At 43.9% G+C, this 9,770-nt stretch overlaps 1 protein-coding gene across 1 annotated transcript; it reads left to right on the top strand.

The window, feature by feature from the left end:
- The first annotated feature begins 8,690 nt into the window (after positions 1-8,690).
- On the top strand, positions 8,691-9,629 carry LOC118528005 (olfactory receptor 1f45-like). Its single transcript, XM_036080123.2, has one exon. The coding sequence runs from the start codon at positions 8,691-8,693 to the stop codon at positions 9,627-9,629; it is 939 nt and encodes a 312-aa protein (XP_035936016.2).
- The last annotated feature ends 141 nt before the right edge of the window (positions 9,630-9,770 follow it).

Raw genomic sequence — 9,770 nt, 5'->3', positions numbered from 1 at the left:
ATTGATCCAAGACACCCACCTTTCTCCCCCAACCCCAGTGTAGACTGTGATGTCCTGGAGCAACCCGAGCCCCAGGGCATCCTGACCTCCTAAGACCCAGTAACAAGTAGTCAGCTTGGATACAAGCAAACACTGAATTCCAAAACATCCTGCAGCCTCGAGATACCCTAACCCTACAAGGAAACTCTGCCGGGCCATCCAGGACAGCCTGATTGCCCCAGGATGCTCTGATATTATGAAGAAACTCTGACCCACTACACCCGCTCTGCAAGGACGCTGAGACCCTGCCAGTTTGACTTGCCATTCCAGAATACCGCAATCCCTCAGGGGCTGGGAGGCTTAGAGGCATCTGGTCTTCCAGGGTGCATGCTGATTCCAACCCCCAACCCTGACCATCAAGGAGGCCTGACACCCAGGATCCCCTCATGCTACAACACACCAGAGAGAGAAACTTAAGTAGATTCCCTGCTGAGCACAGAGCCCAACACTAGGATGGATCTCACGACTGACAGCAGAGCCAAAACCTAGAGTCGGAGGCTTAACCCACTGAGCCACCCAGGCGCCCCAGGCCACAACATTTTCATCGACTGGTCAATACATAACCTTGTTGTATGTGTTTCTGTTTAAAGATACCTTATTTTGGTATATACTGCTAACTTACTAACACTGACCTCAGGGCCAACAGCACTGTGGCTCACGCCTGAACAAGGGCTAGAGAGCACAGTATTTTCTCCCTAAAGCACATCGCGGCCTTCTGCGCTTAGCCCTTCAAGAACTTCGCTTGGAAGCCACATTACGCAGCAAAATTACCCAAAAAAGCACAAAAATGCGAGAAACGGCGGCACTTAAGAGACTGCAAAAAGACACCTGTTTATAGTATGGAAGTTAAAATAAGAAGGCAGAGCCGCCGCTTTGTTTGACCTCAGCTGGGAACGGGGCAGCTCAAAGTTTTCATCCCACTGCGCACGGCTGCAAATGACCACCCAGGGGCCAGAGTATTGCAAGAGAGTAGTGACCTTGGGGTTTCAAATAAATTTTAGTGAGTAGGTGACTTCCCAAACACGGAATCCACAGATAGTGAGGATCACCTGTACCCACCTGGTGGAAGACGTGAGGATTGAGAGTTAATGAAAGAGAAGCATTTAGGACGTACCTTGAACGTAGTAAACACAGGCTTTAGGGAGAAAATACTGTGCTCTCTAGCCCTTGAAAACCATCCCAATAGACATAGCAAATGCAACAGACAAAATAAAAATGCTACTTTATTTCATTTATTATCCTTCTTCTTACTAGTACAGTCCCTGGGAGACTCTAGCCCTCAGAGTCATTCTGACCTTATCTGATTCCTGAATCCCTAGGGCACAGGGTTGAATTCAGTCCCTAGGATACATGAGCCCTCCAAGAAGTGTTGACTTCCACACCTTACAGTCAGCATAATGGCCTGAACTCACAATGTTCCTCAACCCTCTAGGGCACCCAGAACCTAGACCACGGACATGTACATATCCAGACAAAGGCACGATGAGATTTGGAAAACTCTGACCCTATAAGGAATTCCCTGACCTGAAAGGATCCAGACACTGAAAGGCATCCTGCCCCCCAGTCCATTCAGAAACCCCGGATGGCTCTTATTTTGCAAAGGGCACGCTGACATAGAAAAACCACTTAATCCCCAAGGCCCCCAACGCAGGAGATAAGAGAGAAAGGGGGAGAGGGAGGGAGGGAGGGAGGAAGAAAGAGAAAGGTCTTAAATCAATTACTAACCTTTATCTTAACGAACTAGACAAATGAATGTCTAGTTGCAAATGAAACCCAAAGTAAGAAGAAAAAAGAACGTAATAGAGATCAGATTGTTGACGAAGATTTTTCCCGGACAAAGCCTGAGTTGAGCTCCTTCTCTTAGGCCCACTCGTGTACTTCCTTGTAAACCCCAGTTTCAGCAAGAACCCTTCAAAGTCAGTTTAACCAGAATCTCCCACCCTTGATATCTGGTTACCCTCCATCCCTGGTAGGGTTCCTCAACTTCCACCCTCCCTCAAGTGAGGTGTGTTCACCCTGGGCTGTCTTCAGCAAAGAATCCTGTTCAGTCAGTCTAACTAGAATCTTCTACTATACCTGGTGTCCCTCTTAGCAACTTTCCATCCACTGCCCTTCACCTTGTTCCTTGACTATAAATTCCAACTTGCACATGCTATATTCTGAATTAAGCCTGGTTCTTATACTTAGGACTCCTTTCCCTTATGGCAATAATCCTGAATAAAATGTTTTTGATTCTGATTTTTCTTTGACAATTTAAATCAATGAAATAGAAAACACTTAGGTAATAGTGAAAATTAATAAAACTGAAGGCTGGTTCCCTAAGAAAATGAAAAACACTAGAATCTCTAGCAAAGCCGATCAGGACAAAGATAAGACAAATGACTAATACAAAGAATGACAGAGGTAAATCAGTACAGATTCTAAAGATAGTAAAAGGATAGTAAGAGAATATTAAGAACACCTTTATTCCAGTAAAGTTGATAAATCAGATGAAATGGACAACCTTATGAAAGGCAATCTATCAAAGCTAACCCAACAATAAATAGATAAATGAGGTAGCTCTATATATAACTAATAACTTAATTATAGTTTAAAAGAACTTCCCACAAAGAAGACTTCAGGCCCAGATGGCTACACTGGTGAATTCTATCAAACTTTTAAGAAATATATAATAAAACTGGACACAAGTTCTTTCAGAAAATTGAAAAGGTGTGAGTACCTTCCCAATTCATTTTATAAAACATTATAATGACAGGCCAATATTCTTTATGAATATAGATTCATTGGGGATCCTGGATAAAACTTCAGAAAATCAGTATCTCATCATATCTAAATGGGATAATACATATGACCAAACGGGCTTTACCCCAGGAATGCAAAGTTGGATTAACATTAGAAATTCAATACATACAATTCACTATATTAACAAACTAAAAAAGGAAAACCATCCCAATAGACATAGCAAATGCAACAGACAAAATTTAGCATACATTCATAATAAAACCACTGAGTAAAATAGGAACAGAAGATTTTCTCAACTTGATTAAAGTCACATATGAAAAACCTACAGCTAACATCATACTTAATGTTGAAAGGGAGACTACTTTCCCCTTAAAATTAGGAACAAGGGGTTCAGTAGGTTAACCGGTTGATTTAGGCTCAGGTCTTGACCTCAGGGTCCTGGGATCCAGCCCCACGTGGGGCTCTGTGCTCAGCAAGGAGTCTACTTCCCCTCTCTGTCTCCCTCTGCCCCTCCCCCTGCTCATGCTCAAGCTCTGTCTCTCTCTCTCTCTCAAATAAATTTTAACAAATTCGGGACAAGACAGGAATGTATATTCTTACCACTTCTATTCAATATTGTACTGGAGGTTCCAGCCAGTACAATGAGTCAATAAAAAGAAATAAAAATGTGATGTAATTGGCCATATGTATTTAATCTTCATCCCTAGTTCCTGACACAAGAGCTTCTAAAACCCTTGGGATTTCCTGAGTGATGGGGAGAGAGGACCATATTTTGTTATGTATAATAAGGCCCTGGACCATACCTAAATGTATGCTAATGAAATGACTCTTGGTGGGCCCCTAGCTAGCTTCAGGACGGGGGCTGGTTGCCAGAGGAACCAACGAGGGGGTTAGTCAGTTATAACCTTTAGCCCCAGTCCCCCGCCTCCAGGGAGGGAGGAGACACTGGAGATTGAATTAATCACCAATGGCCCGTGATTTAACCAACATGCCAACATAATGAAACCTCCATCAAAATTCCTAAACTACAGGATTCAGAGAGCTTCAGAGAGCACCCAAGTGTTCAGAGGGTGGCACATGCCAGAGTCCACGGGGCCAGAAGCTCGTGTGCTCAGGGCCATCCCTATGGTGCCTCTCCATTTGGCTATTTGCATCTTTTATAATATCCTTTATAATAAACCAGTGATAGTAAAGTGTTTCCTTAAGTTCTGTGAGCCATCATAGCAAATTATCCAACCTGAGGAGGAGGTCATGGAACTCTCAATATGTAACCAAATTAGACAGAGTGTGGGTAACCTGGGGACCCACTACTTGTAACTGGCATCTGAGGTTTGGGCAGACTTGTAGGACCAAGCCCTTAACCTCTGGGATCTACGTGAGGTCACGAAAGTGTCAGAACTGAATTTAATTGTAGGACACCCAAGTGGTATCCTGAGAATTAGAGAATTAGTTGTCAGTGTGGGAGGAAAAGAAAAAAACAAAAAACACGACAAAACCCATACATTTGGGGTCAGAAGTGTTGTGAGCAGAAAATATCTTTATTAAAGGGCAACTGGATTAGAAAGAAAGAAGTAAAACTGCCTATGTGTGTGGACAAAATACTCAACCATGGAGAATTTCTGGTGGAATTATAAACAATCTACTAGAGCTAATTAGTGAGGTTAGCAAAGTTTTAGGATTCGAGAGCAAGATTTTTAAAAAATCATATAACAACAAACAGTAAGAAATTTAAATTAAAAAGCTAGTACCATTTACAGTAGCATAAAAATATGAAGTGTTTAGTGTTTAAAGCTGTCAAAAATGTGAGCAATCTGTCCACTGGAGACTAAAAATAACATTCATCAGAGAAATTAAAGAAAACCTTTTAAAATGAAGAAATATGCTATGCTCTTAGGTCAGGAGACTAAATGCTGTTAAGTAAGCTATCAATTCTTTCTTTTCTTTTTCTTTCTTTCCTTCCTTCCTCCCTCCCTCCCTTTTTTTTTTTTTTTTTTGATAGAGAGAGCACGAGGTGGGCAGAGGGGCAGAAGGAGGAGAGGGAGAGAGAATCCCAAGCAGGCTCCACACTCCCTGATCTGGGGCTCAGTCTCACAACCCTGAGATGACCTGAGCCCAAATCAAGAATCGCAACCTCCACCCACTGAGCCAGCCAGCCACCCCAAGCTGTCAATTCTTAATTGATAAAATTCCATGCAATCTCAATCAAAACTTCACCAGGCTTTTCCATAGAAACTGGCAAACTGATATAATAATTTAGATAATAATGCAAAGAACCTATCTGGTCATGGGAGAGTACTAGCTGCAGAGGGAAGCCAGAAAACTTTTAGGATAATGGAACCATTCCTTATCTTGATTGTGGTGGTGGTTACATGACTGCACATGACTATCAAAACTCATCAAAGTGTACCCTTAAATGGGTGCTGTTTATTGTCTATCAAATATAACTCAAAACCTGGAAGAATTAATTTTGGAGTAGGGGAAGAATAAAGGCATGAAAATTAACCAAATGAAAAAAATAGGCAATGATTAATTTCAGGAACATCCAGAAGTTGTGTAAGAAAAAAAAAAGTGGGGCGCCTGGGTGGCTCAATCAGTTAAGCGCCCGACTCTTGATTTCAGCTCAGATCAAGATCTCAGGGTCGTGAGCTCGAGCCCAGAGCCGGGCTCTGCACTCAGTGTGGAGTCTGCTTGTCCCTCTCCCTCTGCTCCTCTCTATCGCCTTCTCTCTCTCAAATAAATAAATTAATTAATTAATTAATAATATCTTAAAAAAAAAAGCTGTTACTCTTTTATGACTTATGCTCCTGGTTGACTTAATTACTGCTTTATCCATAATTAATAATGTCACTCTTATTCTCTCAATTTTTACCCAAACATCTCTGCCCAACTTTGTGTTCTTTTTTTCTTCTTTTTTAAAGGTGAGTTTTGAAAACACATCTTTTAAAAAGTTTGCGTTGTGTATGACATACAAATCCAAACTTAGAAACACACACCCAAGTTCCAATAGCCAGCAGATACCATTTAGATGACCACATACACACCCCATCCCCAGGACCCCTACCCGGTCTACAGGCGAGTATCTCTAGGCGGTGTCTCTGGTTTCCTGTGCCGGGGACACAGTCACTATTACAGAGATTAAAACACAGATTTGAGGTTCTGTTCTTAATAATTACTTTCTTAGTACAAATTCACAAATCAAACTTTGTATTTGAGGGAAGAAAGAATGCGGGGTCCTGAAACCTTAAGGATTCTACGAGAGAGTCAGTGCAGGGGCAAAGTGTACAGAACAGAGCTGCTATGAGCGAATGTGGGCCAATTTCACCAGCTCCACGATTGTTCTTCAGGCCCACTTTGGGCACAGAGCAAGAGATGAGGTACATTCTGGGACACGGGCACAAGACAGACTTGAGGCAATTGGAAGCAGTAAGTCTGAGCACGAAGCTGAGTTGCTCTCCCACAGAAACAGCTGTGTCCAGAGAGAATAGGAACAAGCAGTTAGCGTGTGTGCCCCCAGCGGAGCTATGGGGAATCCACCGTAGGGACACCCAACCTTGGCAACTACTGCTGCCCGGATCCCTAAGAAATCCCAATCGCCAGGGAACAAAGATCTGTTTATTTGCTCCCAATCTTCCAAGCCAGACCTGGGAAAGCCACATCGTCTACCTCTACTGAGAAAAGGTCCCTCAGTCCCCAGCCCTGGCAGAGACCCTTCCATCATCGAGGGTCGAGCAAGGAGCCAGTGGACACGGAGGTCCCACGAGCGTGTCTCCATATCTCGCAGCAACAGAGAAGAGCCAGGTGAGAAGGGCAGGGTACCTCCAACAACAGACAGATTCACAAGGACACAAACACACAGATGTACCTCTGGAAAAGCAGACACACGAAATCCAGCTGCACCTAAGCAGGTGGGAAGGGGACACATGTGTTGGTTTGACCCGTACAAGCCTTTCTCGCTTCAGGGCGTGCTGCCCAGGGCAGGACAGAGCAAGCTCACTCCCAAGGTGGACAGAGAAAGCAGCGGTGGAGGACAAAGGAGAGAGCTAAGGTTAGTGGTGTCGGGGTCAGTGACTGTGGGCTCCTAAATATCCTGCCCAAGAGCCACCCCCTCCCCCCCACAGAGGCTCTTCGGGCAGCCATTCCAGACCCTCCTCTGCTGCCCCTACTCTCCACCCTCCCAGCAGTTCCTTCCCTAGGATTGTTCATCCACTGTTGTCTGTGACCACGGAATCGAGGTGTCCCAGAGGGAGGCTACTTGGATGCCCCTGTAAGTCTCAATGTAACACACACTCCCCACGCTGGGATAGAAACTCTCTCACAAGGAAGCATGGGATACTTTAACCTTGTTGTACTCAGTATTTGGCCTTCGTGGCTATCCAAAGGCGACTGCAAGAATCTCATTTGATATCCTGTTGTCCCTCTTTTATCTTCTCTTCTGTTTCCATTATGGGGAACCACGTCTTGACAGCCAGAACACTCACCTGTGCCGGCCAGCCACTGTCTTGTTTTCTTGATGCCATATCTCCCTCACCCCTCAACTTCTGCAGTCCACAGTACCCATGCTCCTTCTGGAGCTTCTTCGAGCTTCCGTCTAGTACTGTTTTAGCTACCCGTGATCTGGGAAATAGTCCAGGTAATAAACAACATCCAACCTCAGCACTTTTCCCTTGGATTTCCTGATTGAAATCTCACAGTGATAGGCACCCTGCTGTCTCCATTTTATGTGCATCTTACAACAAACTTCCTAGGAATATTCCCTACAAGGTCCTCTGGCCAAGCAGCGGAGGTCACATCACAAACCAGTTCCCTGCCTCTCTTTCCCCCCTTTGGCTCAGGCCTTTGTTATCTCGAGTAATGAACGCAATCCCTCTCCTTTACTTGACTCCCTCCCCCCTCCCCCACAATGATTTCTTAGTCCTGGGATTATGGGCTGGAGGTACCACATGAATTTGCTCTATACCAATCAGTAAATCCCTTTGGTCCAATAGCAAAAAGAATCTGACTATATTATTGAATACATATATGCTATAAATGACTACATCATTTTCAAAAATATACCTTTGTTGTTCTATCAGAAATTAGAGGAATGTTTCCCACAGCACCCTGAACAGCCTTCCCAACAGCTGTGATCTATGGTTAGGTCAACTTGGTAGCAGCTAAAATGTTAGAGACAAACCGCCAACCAGGTCTTTCAAAACCCACAAATTCTCCATAATCTGGGAAAATATAAATGCCACAGATAACATTTGTAGGTTCGTAATACAGCACTTAGTACAAAGCCTGCCACATGGTTAAGTTGTCCTAGTAAAGGGTAGGCTAATCAAATAATACCACACAGAAAAAAGCACTTCGCCCTATTTGGATATCTAACTTTTACTGTCTCATGAATTTGGAAATATCATTTAACTACCCTGAGCCTCAGCTGCTTTATCTGTTAAGTGAAATTAGGTATCTCAATTATTAGACTAGGTTAAATACTACACATGGAAGTATCAATATAGGACACTCAGTAAATAAGAGTGGAATAAATGAGACAAGAGCCATTGGTAATTAAGCACTCTTGAAATTGAGGGTTTTTCTGTAAAATGATTATTCATCTTTAGTTAATTTTCTCTTTTTTAAAGACTTTATTTATTTATTTGACAGAGAGACACAGCGAGAGAGGGAACACAAGCAGGGGGAGTGGGAGAGGGAGAAGCAGGCTTCCCGCCGAGCAGGGAGCCCGATGCGGGGCTCGATCCCAGGACCCTGAGATCATGACCTGAGCCGAAGGCAGATGCTTAACGACTGAGCCACCTAGGCTCCCCATCTTTAGTTAATTTTCAACCAAATGAATAAACTATTCCAAAATATATTTGCTCAAATGTTGACATATGATCTGACCCTGTGATGACGTGTTCTCCCCTGCACACATGGACGGAGACAACCAGACTACAGTCACAGAATTCCTTCTCCTGGGACTCTCTGGGCAGTCAGAGCAGGAAGACGTTCTCTTTGGGCTGTTCTTGGGAATGTACTTGGTTACCATCATCAGGAACTTGCTCATCATCTTGGCCATCAGCGGGGACAGTCATCTCCACACCGCCATGTACTTCTTCTTGGCTAACCTCTCCTGTGTCGACATCTGCTTTTCGTCAGTCACAACCCCTAAGATGCTGGTGAATCACATAGTGGGAAGCAAAGCTATCTCGTATGTGGAATGCATGACCCAGATCTACTTCTTCATCACTTTCATCAACATGGATGGGTTCCTCCTGAGTGTGATGGCCTATGACCGTTACGTAGCCATTTGTTGCTCACTCCACTACACCATGATCATGAAGCCCAAACTCTGTATCCTTCTGGTGGCGGCATCGTGGGTCATTACAAACCTACATGCTCTCCTGCACACTCTTCTCATGGTCCAACTCACGTTTTGTTTCAACAATACCATGTATCACTTTTTCTGTGACCCCTATGCCATTCTAAGGCTGTCTTGTTCTGATACCTTTATCAATGACCTGATGGTATTCACTGTGGGGGGACTGATATTTCTGACGCCGTTTACATGTATCATCCTTTCATACGCTTATATCCTCTCCAGTGTCCTGAAGCTGCCATCTGCCCATGGAATAAGGAGGGCCCTGTCCACATGTGGATCCCACCTCACTGTGGTCTCCCTCTTCTATGGGGCAATCCTGGGGGTCTATATGCGCCCTTCATCCTCCTACTCAGTCCAAGACACGGTGGCCACTGTCATCTTCACAGTGGTGACTCCCCTGGTCAATCCCTTCATCTACAGTCTGAGAAATCAGGACATGAAGGGAGCCTTAAGGAAACTAATCTTAGATTCTAGAATTAGAAAATTTTAGAGCTTAGAAGATTCTTGGATATCATATGTTGTTTCATTTTATAATCAGAGAACCTGAGTCCCAGATAGGTATATACTCACCCAGGCCTATTCCTCTAATTCATGATATGTGATCATGCTAAAACTTTCAATATGAGGTTGG

Source organism: Halichoerus grypus, chromosome 2 (genome assembly GCF_964656455.1).
Source record: "Halichoerus grypus chromosome 2, mHalGry1.hap1.1, whole genome shotgun sequence".
In the NCBI taxonomy this organism is placed as follows: domain Eukaryota; kingdom Metazoa; phylum Chordata; class Mammalia; order Carnivora; family Phocidae; genus Halichoerus; species Halichoerus grypus.
The sequence above is the reverse complement of the archived record's forward strand: the minus strand, read 5'-3'. Positions and strand labels throughout refer to the sequence as shown.